Below are 17,670 nucleotides of genomic sequence, written 5' to 3'. Positions count from 1 at the left end.
GCCCTATCTAACTTTGTTTTCTTTCTTTCTAAGCTTAATGGAGCATACACACTTGGGCTGAATTGTGACCAGAAATGAACATGGTGGCTAGCAGCCTGTTTGGATGCCATTACTTGCATTTTTGACTAATTGTACATTTGATGGCAGTCTGTTAAACTGAAGGGCTTATTTTTTTATTGCTGGCTTGGAAATACAGTACAAATCCATCTGAGCGTTATTCAATATTAAATCCAAACAGATTTAATTGACGTGGTGGAAGGATTGCCTTCGCTTTGTCAAGCTGTTCAAATAGTTATCACTGCGTTTTGAATCTCAATTGTTAATTGGCCAGCAGCTTTTATTATTGTCATTATTTAAATGTGCAATGACACTGGTTTGTTGAATTGCTTTAAGCTTGTGTTTTTGGTATGCGGTTTATATGCACAGATGAGGTCGGATTTGTGTTTGTGCAGTTTGATTGTGGAAGGAAGCAGTGTGATTCCCCTGTTTCTAGCGAGCTGTTGTCTCATTGCAGCAGAGCTCTGCAGAGCAGCTCTAGGCAGCACAGCAGAAAGGAAACTAAACACAGCTACTGACAGGAAACCAGGAGGAGGGAGAAGGTGTGGGCGCTTTGTTTAGAATGGAGAATTCAATCTGCACGTGCTTGACTGTAGGCAATCCGGAACAAAGGTGATTCCCTGGTTAAGATCAGTTCTTATCAGGCCTCTGTGATAATTGTGAATGGGAACATGGCAAAAGAGCACAACTGAAGTCAAAGCATAGCTTTTGACCACCATGCATAGTTTTGGAAACAGTCTATGGTAAGTGAATAGATCTGGGAGGGCATGGAGATGGAAATCGGAAATGCTATTTGTTTACTTGAGTGCTTCCCCTGTAACTGTACAGTTGTTAAGTACCACCTTCACTGCTTCTGTCTAAATACCACCACACTAACAGATGTGTTTTTGGTTCATTTTTATGAACGTTTAAATGTCTAAACCATATCTACACACACACACACACACACACACTCTCTTCATATTGTATTCTGTTGTTGGTTAGTATTTTCTAAGCAAATAAACTCTAAATAAGCAAATAATGTTTTAACAACGCAAAGACTTAACTACAAGGTTAAGGTAAAAAAAGAAAAAAAAACACGTACACAAGGTGTATATTAAAATGTTTTTATTTATGGTTGTAATTAAAGTTGTCAGTGGAGATAGAACTATGTACATATTGAACACATTTTGAGATAGTGTAGTGTTTTTAGAATAGTGTGTTTTCTTAAAGGTTCATTTTACAAAACAAAAACTTCTGGGAAAAGGTAATTACCAGGGATAAAATAGCACAATATTTTGGAATTGTAAAAGAGCACTGTGACTTAGTCTGCCTCAGATTTAAGTTTGTTCTCTTTGATAGTAGAGGTGGGATTTTCAAGATATTTTGAAAATTTCCGAGTACTCTAATCAAACGCCACTCCTCCACATACTGTGCTAGTGTTCATAAACCTCCCAAGCATTGCTACAAGTTCTATTTTAAATGCAAGTATAACACACAGTCAAGTAATATATGAAGCAGGGGCGGCACCACGCTTGGGCCTGAGGGGCCTGGGCCCATCCATTTTGCTCATGGGCCTACCCAGTTATTGAGCGATTTAACAATTAAAAAGTTTCATGCCAAGCCGTATCAGACTGTATCCGCTGCGGTGAGTCTAGTTCATCCTTGTGGTTCAAAAAATATATATCCGTCCCACCCACCCCAGTACTGTTGTCATGGTTATGAAAAAAAGATTGGTGATTGGACGGCTGAGATATGAGATCTTGCATCTTCGATAGTATAGTATCAAGGTTAAGTGCGTCGGCAGCAAACAGAAACTTTTCTTTCATTGCAAGGCATGCAAGCAACCAGCTTGTGCAGCTGCTGTTTAGTTATTTATACTGTATAAATAGGTAATTGTATGCGCAAAATAATGTGAGATCTTGTAACAATTGTAAGTCGCCCTGGATAAGGGTGTCTGCTAAGAAATATAATACAGAACGTTTAGCCAACTTTGCAGTAAACCGGAGCTATGTTTGTGTCTTACGCATTAGCTATGTACCGACAAATTTTGTAAAAAGAAAACGAACAGACGATCAACAAATGCGCCAGTAATGTAAGTTCCTACATTTTATCAATTTTGAATTCAGTTGACTGATGCAGCTGGGATGGATGTTATGCTCAACTCATGACTCTATTCCTGTTTTGTTTTTGTTCCCATATAACTGACACTTTTCTAAAGCTCAAAGGGAAGTATTGACATTCACTTTTAGTCACTGTATGAGAGCTTTTTAAATTTAAACTCACTTGGGAAAGACAAATACACGTTTGAGAGCTTTTGTCGGAAACTCATTTTCTTTGTGTGAGAGTGACTTGCAGCTCGCTAATGTTACGGAATTTGTGCTGCTATGCCTGTTGGAGGTAAATCGGATGTCCGATTTAATGTTTTGGTAGAGTGTGCGTTCTTGGAGAATACGGTGCTATTTCTGACAGTATAGAGTGTCCTCATTGCGCATAATGGTAAGTACGTCGTTACGTTTACGTCATTGTCATAAACGGCCCGTCCATGAAAATTTGGGTCCCAGCCAGGAATTAAATCCTGCCGCCGCCACTGATATGAAGTAATGAATGTAATGTTTGCCACCTTGTGCAGTTAATTGTATATGGTCAAGAATTACTGAATAACGTACAGTATTCAAAATTGTACTAAACATAAATGGCCATTCGGTCCAAAATCACACAGAACAATTTCAAGTGAAAAAAGCCTTCTGCCTGCGGGAAAATTGGGGGGGGGGGGGGGGGGGGGTTCACGAGTCCGTGGTAATCGCAACTTTTTCTCCCTTTTGAAAGTGTTGTATGAACAGCTGCGGCATGCTTTTCTTTAAGTTTTTCCAGCCTCGCTGTTATTGTTTTACGGGTAGGCACAGTATTGGGATAATCTTACACTGATTATAATAACTGCTGCATTCATGATTCACACGTACTGTCCTCATAGGGGATAATGTGATCACACCTGGTTCGGCCCAATCTATAGCAAATGTTGTGGATGTTTGCTTTTTACTGCCATCAGTAGCTCCATCCACAGTAATTCTGAATGTTTACATTTCAAGTGGTGAAGCATTGAACTTGTGTTTTTGTGGTACGGCAGTTTTATTTTGCATAGTTTACATACAGTGGTTTTCTCATCCAGTTTCTCAGACTGCTTACAAACATGGCTTTGCCTTGTTCCTTTCATATATTTTATTAAATATATAACAAACTCCAAAAAAATGTTTGTCAATTACTGTCTAACCCCACTGTGGAATTGATACCATACCACGCCTACTACAGCATGATTGAGGCAAAGAAGCCCCAGATCGACCTAGAGTATAACCCACCCCAGTGTCACTTTGTTGCACCAATTAGAAAAGTTACTAGGAGGCAATTGCCAAACCCCTTACTTTTTATAATGTCTGCCCTTACTGTGGCTGGCACTAGAGCAGTTGGATACATGTCGGACCACTGATGAGAAATTACTAAAATTAATACATAAATGTGCGTTTGACATTTGTCACATGACCGTTTATACGTCTAGCATATTATTCAACATTTAATTGCTTCCTTAGTTCTAAACATTTAAAATTCCCATCCCTACATGCTACACATGTTGTTCTATTCACAGAGAACACTAGGGAGCCTGGAGTCCACGTTTAATCAACCTTAATTCTAAAGACGTACCCTGATTAGGGTCTAAAAGGGAACTTGGCAGGAGATTTTCATGCCAAGTAATTATATTGTGACTGACCACATCAAAGGACATTTCGTTATTGCTTTTGTTCCTTATGCTGTAACGGGAAGAGAAACATACTGTATCTTAGCCGCTGTTAACAAAATTAAATTGCCAAGTTGAATGTGAATAGGCTGTCCAGCTCTGGAAGCACAGCTGAGGTAATGCACTCACTTTGAGAATGATGATGGATTCTGTTTATTTAATGTTGATTAAGACATTGATTTTAATTAATTCCTGACTGATTCATGGAAACCTTCCTCCCTGCTGAGATTGTGACATCTGGGTTTTAAAGGGAGAGTTTGTAATACCGTAAGGATGTTTGCAAGCTGTTCATTTCATTGTGAATTTAGGGCTCCTCCCAATTGTCACATCCTGACAGCTTCTGTGGCTTGCTTGCGTTTGTTTAGATTAATCATAGTTCCTGGTTTACTGGGCTTTCGGTATATTTCCAGAATAAAGTGGTGTAAAGCTGTGTTAATATCGCAAGCTGGTTAAATGTATCGCATTGTTGTCTTTGTATTTTCAATAGGCTGCTCAGGCTGAGGCCTTCTACCCTTAAACTATTTCGGTGTCTTAAAAGGTTTGTGTTTTTTGGAATTCCAGTGGACTGTCTCGTGCCTGCGAGTTTACAGGTGCAGTTTCTAAACGGATCTATGTTTAATTTGCATTCATTTCAACAAGTTTTTATCCTTTTAAGCTCTTTTTTAATTGCTCAGCTCGTAAAAAAGTTGCAGATTTCAAACTACTTAAAACATTTTATAGTTGAGCTGTAATCTCCAACTGTCTAATAGCGGAAAACAATTAAAGGCCTAATTATGCAAATTATCAGTTCAATGAAGGGTTTAGTTAAGTAATTGAGAGCTCAGCTAGAATTAAAACCAGAAGACACAGGGGTCCCCAAGGACCAGGATTGAGAAGCACTGTGTAGTGCACAGCAGGATACGCAATGGAAACGTGTAGATTCAGTATAAAATGAAATCTGATTGAGTGGCACTGCATTATTGACTTGGCTAATATCATCAACACCAGAACATAGTGTCTGCTCTGCAGGAGTGGTGTTAGTGTTGCAACAAGACTGACTCGCCGAGTATCCTGCAAACCATAGAAGTCAACTGCAAAGACCAGCTGAAATCCCGAATAGGGGTCTGCATCTAACAAACAATATGAAAGCCAAATATGTAGGCCTGTACATTTTTTACATGTATAAATGTGGATTTTTAAAGTGCTTGATCCAGCCCCCAGGCAGCAAAATCTCCACTCCCTTATGTGGTGTTTTTAACAGCAATATGAATCTGTCCTTTGTTTTATTTTTAAACCTGAAATGAAATCCTAGTAGTTATGGTACTTTCACTTTTACAGTTTTGCATGCAGATGCCTCCATGTGTTTGTGTGACACGCCCCTGCAGCAGCTGCCTGTCATTTCAGATACACTCCCACACATCTGCCATCCCTTTATCAATATATAACAGCATTATTTAAAAAAATAATAATAATAATAATTGTATATATTGCATTCTGTATTTTACTTTAGCAGGAATGATCAGATCATTGGAGATGATGTGACTTATGAATTGCAGTATACATAAGTAAATGTACTATTTAAATTGTAATTTCTTTTTAGAAATTGGTTTGTTAAGGTGCTATAATTTCTGAAACTTGATGTTCTGATCTGCTGCTGCTTGACCTGTTGAAGGTCAAACCCATTGACCCAATGCCATCGCTGGGTGTCAAAGTTAAAAGCAAGTCTTAAAGCAGTTGCTCTGTTGTCAAGCTGTTTTGAATGGGCCCAGTTGATTCAGCAGTGTTTAAGTTGCACTGTACAGAACATTAAGAGCTTAAGGCTCAACATTTCAACATGCAGTTTGAGAAGCGGCTAGGGGGCACAATAAATGACCCCTAACATTTTTCATGTGCTGCATGTCTTTAGGGTCAGGTACGTTGTGATTTTGTTTTTTGGGGAATATTTTGAGTTTTCTGTATCGACTGCAGTTCTACCGAGCGCTAGAGATATCTATACTGGATGCGAAACAAAAATGAAAGTAAAACTAAAGTCTATGAAATTGATTCACAGTGTAGTTTGAGTATGAACAGTACACAGTTTATTTTGAATGTGTAACAATGCTTTTGATAGCTTTTTAAAAGGTGTTTTACACATTGAAAAAATATGAATTACGTATGATATTTGAATTTAATGCACAATGAGTACACATGGAAATTTTGCTCCACAGCTTGCATGTTATCAGGCTTTTACTTTTTGGTGGTTCTCGGCTTCTCAATTATGAGGAAACTGCATGCGGTAGCTAGAGAAATGACAGGACAGCTTGTAGCCTGCCTGGGAATTGCCAGAAACACGTGACCTATGCATCTGGGTTTCAGTACAATACAGATGGTACAGTTGATTCTTGCAGTGCATGCTTGTGACGAAGCCACTGGATTTCTCAGCGCAGTCTTGGTCCACTTCAACCTAACCTACTAATTGACCTATCTGTCAACTGAATTTTTGGAAGGTAAATCTATATAAAATACAATAGTCTGTGTTTGGAGAGAGTCTGGTTGCTTTTATATTGCTATAGCAAGGTGATCAATCCAGGAATACTATTATAGTTTCTTTAGAAATATATAATATGTGCAGGCAGGCCTTTTGTTTCTGCCTTTTCAGTTTTTATCTTTTTTATATAAAAAAAAAAATATATATATATATATATATATATATATATATATATATATATATATATATGTGTGTGTGTGTGTGTTTTTCACATCAGTAAAAATCGGCGCAAACAATTCTTGGTATACACACTTTACATGTGGAATATGATGCCTAGCAGTTCTGGTTTCTGATTAAGTTTAATGTCCCTGGCATGTATGGTGAAGCAGAATTTGTGCAAGTTGAGGCCACATTTTCCCACGCTAGCTGGTACTTTGCGAACGTTTGGAAAATCGCTGAGCTGACAGACTTAGCATCTGCAGAAGGTGTGAACATGACATCAGCACAAAACAAGCCAGGTTTATTCACTTTGAAATCTGACCGGAAATCTGACCCAAAACCTTATTGGAGTGCTGGCTAGTAGTGAACATGTGTAAATACTTTAAATGGGAAACTTTTTTTGTCGGGTGGTTATGTAAAACTCTAAATGTGCAACTAATGTAGTACTTCCTAATTGAGGTATTTAAAATGTGTGTGTATATTTGTGTGTGTGTGTAAAATTCTCAGTACAAGCCATTATTTGAATCACTTGGAAGTCTTTATCAGGGAGATTATTGGACTGAAGAAGGAAAGTTATCGTAGGAAAGGGTACAGCAGGTGGGGGACAGTCCCCTCAGGCACCCCAGCATCTAATAGGGTAATGAATTGCATACTTTCTTTTGGGTACTTTTCATTGACAGTATGCTGGTTAATATCAGAATATTCAATACACTGAGATCCTCAAGAATCTCTGCCTTGCCATGTGAAACGGTTTTGTTAACTGAAAATGGAGTCACATTAATAAACTGCCTCTCTCTTTGTTTCAGATCTTGTTGAATGAGAACAGTGGATTCTAACAGAGAGCAGCTATGCAGACGATTAAGTGTGTTGTAGTGGGGGATGGTGCTGTTGGTAAAACATGTCTCTTAATTTCGTATACAACCAACAAATTCCCATCGGAATACGTACCAACGGTAAGTCGGTTTTAATTCTTTAAGGGGTTTATTTTGTATTTTGGTGAGAATAGTCTAACCCTTACATCCTGAAACTAGGTTGCTTTTAAGAATGTGCTCCTAAAATTATAGAACATCTACTTTAATTTAAGACTGGGGGAGGGACACTACTTGCCAGTTTAATTTCCTTCCTCCCACACAAAGCAAATGTCTGACATCAAGTAAAAGCTCTACATCCAGCAGTTACTGGTAATTGAGAGGCATTGCTGTATAAGAGCCTGACCAGCAGTTGTTGAAGCTCTGCGGGCAGTAGACTTGCATTGCAACATTTGTTGCAGATTCTTTTATTCCCAGCCTTAGCTGTTGATATCTTGTAGGCTTTTAGCACATTTCAGGAGGCTAATGGTGTGTGGTCTTAATGAGATTTATGGTGTAGGCTATTATTCAACTACCCCCAAGACATCGTTCTTAAAGGCCACTTGTTACTATGTAGAACAAAATTATCATGCTGTCCTAGGTTTGCTGAGTGGCCCTCCTATATCTGAATGTTATTTTTTTCTCCCCTTCTCTAGGTCTTTGATAATTATGCTGTAACGGTTATGATTGGTGGTGAACCATACACCCTAGGATTATTTGATACTGCAGGTATGTTGCAATATTAACTGGCTTGTATAAGGGAAGGGAACATGCATTGATTAGGAAACACGGTGGCTTAGGAAGGCAAGTCGCGTATGATCGGTTTGGATTTTTGTCAACTCTTTCAGCTGTTTTTGGGAAGCAATCATTTTTTGGTAAAGTGGAAATTAAAGAATTTAAAACGGAGCTGGATTTGTGCAAGCAAGGGAATGTGGAAACTGCATGTTTGAACTAAACGTATTCTGTGTAACCTGTTGGGTTTGAGATGAAGAGAGTGAAGTGCACTGCACAGGTGCTCTGTCACTGTTTTGAAGCAGCTTTTTTCCAGTTGTACAGCTTTTGTTACTATATTAATTGATAGACAAGCAGTCTGGGTCAGGGACTGGATACAGAATCCTGGAAGGGTATTCCCTTTTTGTGGGATGTTTACAAAGAGGTTCTCCATAGACGCCCACGTCAGGAAAACAGTGCTCCACTTATTTGTTGCAGCAAAGTTAAGGTGTGCTCACTACAGGGAGTCTGATTAGCTTTTAAAGGCATGCTGTGTTGTTGAAAATGGAGAGTAACATGAAATAAAACAAGCTCTGATACTCCCTGTAATCTCTCTCTTGTAAACAAGATCTTTTTCAACAAAACAAGATCAAAATATTTGATCACCTGCTCTGCATTCTTGTAGAGGTCATTACCTGGTCAGGTTTGATAATCAATGGTGATTGTAAGGAACACGATCAGTAGTAGTGGAAAGGGTCATACAGAATTTGCTGTTTTAATTATAGCACTACTAAAATTGTAAGTAAATACATTTAAATGAAAATATTTAAGATGTCTTAAGGTTTAAAAGATTAAACAAAGCAGGGAATTTTTTTTTTTTTTTAATAAGTATCTTCGTGTTCCCAGGCTATCTGCATCCACATTTTCAGTGTGGTTTTGAAAGGTCTTGATATTAGTAGTGGAGTAAGTTTCCAGTCACCTCGTCCCACCCTGTACTATTGCAAGCTGTTCAGGAAATTCCTCTATTCCAGGATTTCACAATTCAGCTGGTGGATGCTGATAATCTCAATGCACAAAACTATGAATGTGAACTAAGCGCAAGACAATGGAATAGTTGACACAATTTGTTGATATGCCCGAAGTGTAAAGTAGCTTGAAGGGTACACCATACCCTGCAAAGCACAGCTGCCATTGGTACAGGTCTGGCTTGTCTTGTATTTTATTTGTAGGGATGCAAGTCTGTTATGATTGGTTTGGTTTTATATCGACTCTCAGCTGTTTTTGACCCATATAAAAAAATGTACCACTGAACTGCATTTGTGCAGCCAAGGGAACAGGACATGCCATTATTACACACGTCCTTTTAACTGGGTTAAAAATAAGCACAATAGTGTTATTGTCTCACTTATACCTGTCTTACACAATTAGAAACAATGTAGAAAGATTCATATGTATTGAGAGACTTATTTTATTGTCCTGGTGCCCCACGTCTGAGTAGTACTGCAGCTCATGGTTTATGAAGTTGGCTTCAAAGTGACAGATGTTTGGCAGTATTTTAAAATGGTTTCTGATAAGACCGTTCAAATATTGTAATGTCAGCTAGTGTAGGTTTATGTCAGCAAAAGCTAAAACTCAGGCCTGCCTCCACAATGTTCTAGGAACCGGACATTGATGGGCCAAATAGCGCCTCTCCAAAAACCAACTACTTTTATCTTTTCTTTTTCAGGTCAGGAGGATTACGATAGGTTGCGACCTCTGAGTTATCCTCAGACAGATGTGTTTCTAGTCTGTTTCTCTGTCGTTTCACCTTCTTCTTTTGAAAATGTTAAAGAAAAGGTTTGTCTCGATGTGTTTTTCTTTTAGTGTATTTTCCAATGTGTAAGCATCACTAGACAAGGAGTTACTTGGCAGTGCTCTATTGTATTGCAATTTTAATGTACATATATTTTTTGTCTGTATTGAACCATCAAATTGCAAATGTCAACTTTTATCTATTGCTTCTTGTGTAGTATATTTTAAACACCCATTGACACATCTATGATATTTCAGAAATGCATTTGCAAAAGAGAAAAAGTTACCCAAGCAAATTTTTGTCTTGTGTGAATCTTGTTTGCCTTTTCCTGTTTTTAGTGGAATGTCAATGTGATTTGTGTTTGGCTCCATAACAGTGGGTACCAGAGATCACTCACCACTGTCCAAAGACTCCATTCCTGCTGGTTGGGACGCAGATTGACCTGAGAGACGACCCGTCAACAATCGAGAAACTCGCCAAGAACAAACAGAAGCCCATCACCCCCGAGACTGCAGAAAAACTGGCCCGGGACCTGAAGGCAGTCAAATACGTGGAGTGCTCTGCCCTCACGCAGGTGAGTGGGGAAGCATGGCTACTTGCAAAGCAACTCCAAACAAGCCATGGAGAGAAGTGTGGCTCCTCAGCCATGAGAAACAAGCCAGTGAGCTGGAATCTGTTTGTCCTGACTAATGGAATGTGATAACTGGATATTCCATCCAGTATTCTGTACAGAAACACTCCAAGAAGCTAAACCAGAACTCGTTCGAGTCCAGAGGGGTTTGAGGTTCAGACAGCGAATGATGTGCACATTGCTTCTGACAAATTTAATTGAGTGAACAATTGGAAGACCCACTAGCCTACCTTGACCATATCTCTAAAACTGGTTTAAAATCTTTACATGATAAATGTAACTTGATACAAAGCCACACTAACAGATCTGTCTGTAAAGCAGTTAAGCATTAAGTTTTGCAAAAATGCATTGGTGGAAAAACAAGAAAGTGGAGGTATAACATTATATTCGCTAAAACAGTTACATGGGTTAAACTATTGGACTATAAATCGGTGAATCCCAGGCACTATGGAAGATGAGCGTTGTGCTTGCTTCTGATTCCAGCGTCTAGTAAATCAGATTGGAAGGTGCTTTCCATGCCTTTACAATGGAAATGTTATCGCACAAATAAACACTCCATTGATTTACTTTGGGAATATCATCACACTGTTATATTTTGTAAGTTTTATTATCTATATAATTTTAGCAGTTCTAATTTAGTTTATTGTGGTGAGTCATAGTAATTGATAAGCTGGGTGATGCAACTGTAATAACATTAAGGAACATGGGTTACAAAAAGGCATGTGTGCTATAACACTCACTTCCTGGTGTTACTAGGCTTCAATATACTGCATGGATTTTTCTCGTTTTGACCATTCGGATATGTGGTTACTTTGGTGTTTATTTTATGCATGTTGTGTTAACCCAAATATTGGTATTTTGAAATTTAAATGTTTCTCTATATGGTCAAGTGTTATTAATGTGAATTTCAAGGGACTGGCAAAAAAAAACCCATCAGGAGTCTAAGCCAAATTCATACTGTCAGTTTTTATTAAAATTACAGTAACACCTGAAATCAAATTATAGTACAATGGAAGGTATTATACATTTAAAAGTAATGTGCATTGTATTGAAAATACATGCAAGTATACATTGCAACTTGAAATCTGCATGTCCCATTCAAATAACAGGCATTTTTAAAACGCAAAAGCAAGGCGTCCTCAACCTCAGGGTATTGAGCAAATCGGAAACTCTGACGACTTGCATCCACACTTTGCTGTTTAAAGACCTGTATTCTATTCTATTCTGTTTTTTTTAGAAAGTTAGATAGTATTTGCGAGAACTGCAGCTACAGCTTTCTTTTTCTAGTACAGTGGTGTACTATACACTACTTTCAGCATCTCCACTTTCATCTGCAAGGATAGCGCATGTTTTCTGTACTGGTCACTCATTTCAGTTCTTCGTGGAAAGGGCATTGATGTGTGAGCACTGTGGCAACTGGAAGTGCTTCATAGGATCAGTAGTCTCAAAACAGCACTAAATTACATTAGAGCCGCTGATCTGGATGTCAAGTTAATTCTTTTCCCAATGCCCTTTACACTCGGCTGTACGAACTAGGGCAATTGGTTTTATTCATTTCTTCCCTGGGGGGGCTTAAATACTTTACACAAACAGGAAATTAGTGTTAAGTAAACTTGTATTGTAAGAAGTAATATGCATAAGCGACCGCTAAATTTCTGTGGGATCATGCAAATGTTTTAGATTCTGTAAATGTTTGGTGTACCTGTTAGCGAGAGCTTTTAAAGTGGCTATGTCCCTTTTTTTTTTTTTATCAAGGTGGACCACTTGTTTAGTTATAGATGTTGGTTGGCACCTTACCTTGTTTTTTGCTTTGAAGTAGCTTTATTTGGTTTTCATTTGCAGAGGTAGCTAAATGATTGAACTAAGAGTTGGGGGGAGCTTGGTTTAAACATGGAAGGCCTTTATCACATGCCAAGCCCTTCTAAAATAAACCAGGATTGTAATGAGCGCTTTTCTATCCAAACCTTTTTATAGTAGAAACCTATCTGCATTAAACAGGATAATAGCCTTGTTAATCTTAATTTCTGCTCTGTAGGAGATGTGAACATTGTTCTTATTAGGACTGAAGTCATTGTATTTTGTGTCTTGCTCTTAATTGTAGCATAATTCTTTATACATTTTTTGTATTCAGTTCTAAGTCGCCCTGGGTAAGGGTGTTTGCTAATTAGTAGTAATAATAATAATAACTGACAGAGGGGAATTCACAAATCAGTTCTCCAAACACTTTTATTTTCTGATTTACGAGGGGGTGGGGCACAACATGTTGGACAGAAAAACATTTTGGAGCAAATGACCTGAATTTCCCCAATTGTCAGACACTTATACAACGTATAAATTAACAGCACAAGTGTATTTACAGTTTTAGGGGTTAATGAGAAATCCTCTATTTAATTATTTTTAAACTAACATTCCTCCAAGTTAGTCAACTTTAATGCTTGGTACTTGTAGTGCTGCCTGAATAACTGGGTGCTGATGTGTTGCATAGATCCAAACATTCATCTGTGAACATAGAATAGACTAGGTGAGGGAGCAACCATATTTGACACAAAATCTAAACTGACTTAAATTTATAACTACAGTCATTTTGGCAAGTAGGTGCGACTGAATTCTTGCAATATTATATTCTGGTTGCCTTGAAATTGATTGTAACACAGGTTTTTTTTGGTCCTTTGCAACAAATGGGTATTGAATGAAATTTTTACTCAAATACCAGTGCAATGCTTCCTGCCCAGACTGCTCTAAGGCAATAAAATACTGGATTGTCTGAAGGTGCTGTATCACTACTTCTTGGTTTGTGTTTTTCAGCTGGACACATTTATCCATAAGGGTTAATGTTTAGGAAGTGTAGTACAGATTACATGAATAGCCAGGGTGTTTCCTTAAACAAGCCACCCATTATATTGGAAGCTAGCAAAACACTTCATTGAAACCGGTGTAATGCAGTATGAAATAGGTTTGCAAAGCCATTTAAAATGAAGGTGATATTTTATATGAATTAAAGTAACAACTTGCCAATCTAACCCTATTGGTACCTCTAGATTTTGTTCTTTCTAAGCTGTTAAGAGTGGTGAAATGTTAAAGATAGTGATTGGGCTGTCCACTTGAAAAGGGATGCTGCACCTTCATGTTTTGTGTTGTCGTCGTCTTTGTTTCCCCCCTCCCCCCCTCCTCTCCCACTCCAAGTAGCCAGTCCATCTGGTCGCTGCTGCCGTCCAGCTGTAGTCTGCTCCCAGTTATTCAGGTGCATCCTGAAGTGCTTTGTTGCATTTGCTTGCTCACTAACCTGTTTGCTTTGACCTCTAACCTTGGTGCTGTTCTCTCCCCCTCTGTCTTTGTAGAGAGGTCTGAAGAATGTGTTTGACGAGGCTATCCTAGCTGCCCTCGAGCCGCCTGAAACGCAGCGAAAGCGGAAGTGCTGTATATTCTAAAACAGTGTCTCATTCCCCTCTCTGCTGCTTCTTCTTTTCCCTTTACTTCTGTAGAAATGACTAACGTACAATAAAAACAAAATGACGACGTTTTAAAATTCCTGTGTCCTGCTATCATAACCTTCTGAGCAAGCTTGCTTTGTGTAAATGTGTATACTTTTGTCTTTCTCTAAGGACCAATATCTCCATTCGTACGTCATCCCTGATATGTCCATTTGCCCTTATTCCCCTTTGAAAACACCTTCTCTACATCAGCACTTTATAGGTCTTTGGTCTAAAGAAGGTGTCATAAAGTAGTACTTGGGAGTTAATGTTTCACTTTAGAAAAAAACTGAGGATATTCTCTTAGAGCTTTGACAGGGGTCTAAGGGAAGCTTTATTCTGCACCGGATTACATCTGAGAGAACTTTTCTAGACTATTTCCCATACCTTTATATCACGGTTTGTTTTTTGTACTGCTACTAATGTTATGTAGAACGTTCTTTCTATCCCTGCTGGACCATGGACTGCTTAACGTGCCATAGGCTTGGGTGCTTTTTTGGTTCAAAATCTCAAGCAGTGAAATGCCAGTTTAAACTTGTGAAATTATTTGTGAACTGAATAAAGGAAAACTGAAAATCATTCTTTTTCTTGTTACTCTGTTGCTCTGCAAGTGTTTAGTGGTTTGAGTAAAAGGGGTTATTTTTGCGACTCCCACTGTCTTGTTCATATCTGCTGCACAGCATTAAATAGACGTTGAACCCAAAGGAGCCATTAGCCTCCTTTGCAAATGTATCTATTTCTATCTGCATGTTAGGTTGTCTCACTCAATTTATAACTCCAGATGCGTTTGAACATTTTTGTTGATTACCAGTGTTTCGAAACAGTTTGTAGTTATTGATAAATTGCATTTAAATGTTGACAGAAAAAATCCTGTTCACTGCGTTCCAATAACAGCTTTGTGCATCACTTCATGTTCTATGTTTTTAGAAATGCAATATCCACATTGTACTTTCAATGATGATCTGAACATGGCATTATTAAAAACAATCCCTCCAGCCTGGGTGCTGGTGGTCACTCTGCTAGTAATACACATGCCTTTTGTAACCGTGAAGTGTTGCATCCCTAACTGCTCATGTAGAGCTACATGGTATTATGGGTTTAAGGAATACGCAATTTCTGGCAAAGAAATGTTCATTAGTCTGCATATGGAAAGTGCTAGTTTTCCGTTCATAATGGCATTTGAAGAATGAAGTATTTGTAAATATTTTTGTACCATTGTGACAAATGAAAACATTTCCAGAATTCTTGGTACAAGAATTGCATACCAACAATAGTAGCAAAATATGCTTGCTGTGCATCCCCGAATGGGCAAGCACTAATCTTGATTCCTTTTCACATTGCTGGATTGTCGTCCTATTTTATTTTTAAACCCAAACAGTAATCGTTTACAGAACCTCCACTTTCTTGTTTGTTTAATTGCAATGATCACCTACTTTTATTTATTTCCATTTAGCATGTTTGTCCTTGAAATGTTAATCTTATTTCAGCAGTAGTATTAGCACCAAGAGGTAGTGTATTCACACTCAAAGCACATTCTCATAATGTAATCGTTATCAAGTCTTGATAAATGAGGTGTCATTAATGGCATGCAGAGAAACATACTTCATCTGGTATTATGCAACCGGTGGTCATGCAAAACCATCTGATGTGATTTATTGATTAATCTAAAATACAGAATTAACCATTTCATTTAAGTTGATATAAATAAATTACACACAGATCCAGATGCCACTACAGCTAATGGCTAATTTAGTCTTCATCAGTGCAGTAATGGATTAATTCTTTACTCCTCTAGACTGCCAACATGCTGCCTTTAGTTGCATCCGTATTTCAACATGCCATATGAGTGTTGAAAACTGGACTCTTCATTGAAAGAATGAGGAAAATCTAAATAGGCAGTATTTTTATTTAATTTATTTTCTTTTGAGTTTGTTTCCCCCTTTTTTTATTTGATTTTTTTTAATTTAACAAACAAGTCCACGCTTTTTTCTCTCCCGCTTGTTTTCAGAAAGGACTAAAGAATGTGTTTGACGAGGCGATATTGGCAGCCCTGGAACCTCCGGAGCCCAAGAAGAAGCGCAAGTGTGTGCTGCTATGAGCGCCTCCCTTCCTCCTCTCCCTTCCCTGCGAAGCTGTGCTCAGCTTTTTAATCTAAGCAATGTTTAAAAATGAACAACTCAGATTTATTCTGCAATAAAGATGAAAAATTGCCCTTCACGCACAAGAAGTCTGACAATTAGCCTACCCATACAACCCTCCTCTTTTTAATGTAACATTGTAGTGGTCCAGATATATTTTTATTAATGATTTATATCAGGTGCACTGATCTGTACTATTTTTATTTTATTTTCAGTTTTTATTTTAAGAGCCGCCTGCAGTGATTCAATCCTTTGCAACAGTTTTTTTTTAATTTGTGATATTGATCCTAAGTGCCACATTGGAATGACCAGGGACTGAAGCATATACAGCAGAAAACTAGCCTTTTAAAGTTGACCAATTAAGAGTGAGATAATTTAAAAGAAAAAAAAAAGTGGGGTAGTGAATCCATTCTTGCCATCTGATATAAGTTTGGCTTTTTTTGAAGAGGTCTTAGCCTGCCTCCCCTCTGCACTCGATACCCTGTAGACTGATTGGTATTCAACTGTTGAACAGTGGTAAGATTGGAGCAATTCACTGTAAAGGAGGTTTGCACAGTGTTAAGCTGAGCTTGAGAACAGATCAGTGGTGTTCAACACTGTCTTCCTTTGTAGGATAGTGCTGTGCCCAGCAAGCGCATAAGCATTTCTGTATTCCTCAACTGATCCAGGAGGTGTGTAGGCTAGGGTTTCAGTTATAGTAGTTCCTTAGCTTTACTTGCTGAATAAATACGATTTTAATGAAGTGCATGGAAATTTTGAATGCAGTTTATTTTTGTTTGCCTGTGAAACTATTGTAGAATTTTGCAAACTTAACAAAAAAGCTATGAAACGATAACAAAGAGTATTTAAGTTGACGAGGGAGGGGGAATCGGATGTATTTTGCACAGCGGTGAAACTTCAGTATTGATGCAACAAGTGGTATTCTAATGTGGTAACTGGGACCAGATGGGGATTTACCAGTACTTGTTATAATGCATGTGTGCAACCTCCGGTTCCTGTGGTTAAATTTTAATATTAATAATAATAATGATGTAAACAGGTAAAGTTGCTGTTGTAGACTCCAGTGTTATGCATTTTTACCGAAACTTTAGATTTTTACTTTTGAGCTGTTTTCCATTTTATAAAGGAACTTTCACCTTTCACAAACTTTCTTGTAACCTCTTTGGTATTAAACCAAAGCTTTGTTTTTTTGTCTCAGTTCTTGTATATGCATTCTTTTCAAAAATATTAAACTTATCTTAATGGCCTTTTCATTGTAAAGTGTGCAAGTATTAGTATTTAAGACAAAGCTGAATCCAGTCAAGGAAACCATTGATAACATTGCTGTTTTTTTCTTTTTTTTTTGTTTTTTTTTGTTGAGTTATTTGTGGTTTTGAGATTGTAAACCATGAATCAATATCCCTGTAATTAGTATTGATTATGTGACTCCCTGTGTAAGTGCAGAGCAGGTTCTGTGTGTGTGTGTGTTCACACTGAGAGTGCACTGCAGGGCTTTCCTCTTGCTAAAGAGGTATCGGTTAGACATGCTGCAGATTAATAACCAGAGTACAATATCCTCTGTGCAGACATATTCCAAGATTGCTCTGAAC

General features: G+C 38.0%; 1 protein-coding gene across 2 annotated transcripts in view; it reads left to right on the top strand.

The window, feature by feature from the left end:
* Positions 1–17,328, top strand: part of LOC121328533 (cell division control protein 42 homolog) — a 28,475-nt gene extending 11,147 nt beyond the window's left edge. The window contains exons 2-6 of one of the 2 annotated variants that reach the window (XM_041273237.1): positions 7,298–7,444; positions 7,996–8,068; positions 9,777–9,886; positions 10,219–10,416; positions 15,952–17,328. In XM_041273237.1, the coding sequence (XP_041129171.1) occupies positions 7,340–7,444; positions 7,996–8,068; positions 9,777–9,886; positions 10,219–10,416; positions 15,952–16,041 (576 nt within the window). In that variant the 5' untranslated portion in view covers positions 7,298–7,339 and the 3' untranslated portion in view covers positions 16,042–17,328. Of the gene's footprint in view, positions 1–7,297; positions 7,445–7,995; positions 8,069–9,776; positions 9,887–10,218; positions 10,417–13,811; positions 14,523–15,951 lie in introns of those variants that run through there. The other variant, XM_041273238.1, reaches the window with a different exon arrangement.
* Positions 17,329–17,670: the final 342 nt, after the last annotated feature.

The sequence above is a fragment of the Polyodon spathula genome, chromosome 16, assembly GCF_017654505.1.
Source record: "Polyodon spathula isolate WHYD16114869_AA chromosome 16, ASM1765450v1, whole genome shotgun sequence".
Taxonomy (NCBI): Eukaryota; Metazoa; Chordata; class Actinopteri; order Acipenseriformes; family Polyodontidae; genus Polyodon; species Polyodon spathula.
The sequence above is the reverse complement of the archived record's forward strand: the minus strand, read 5'-3'. Positions and strand labels throughout refer to the sequence as shown.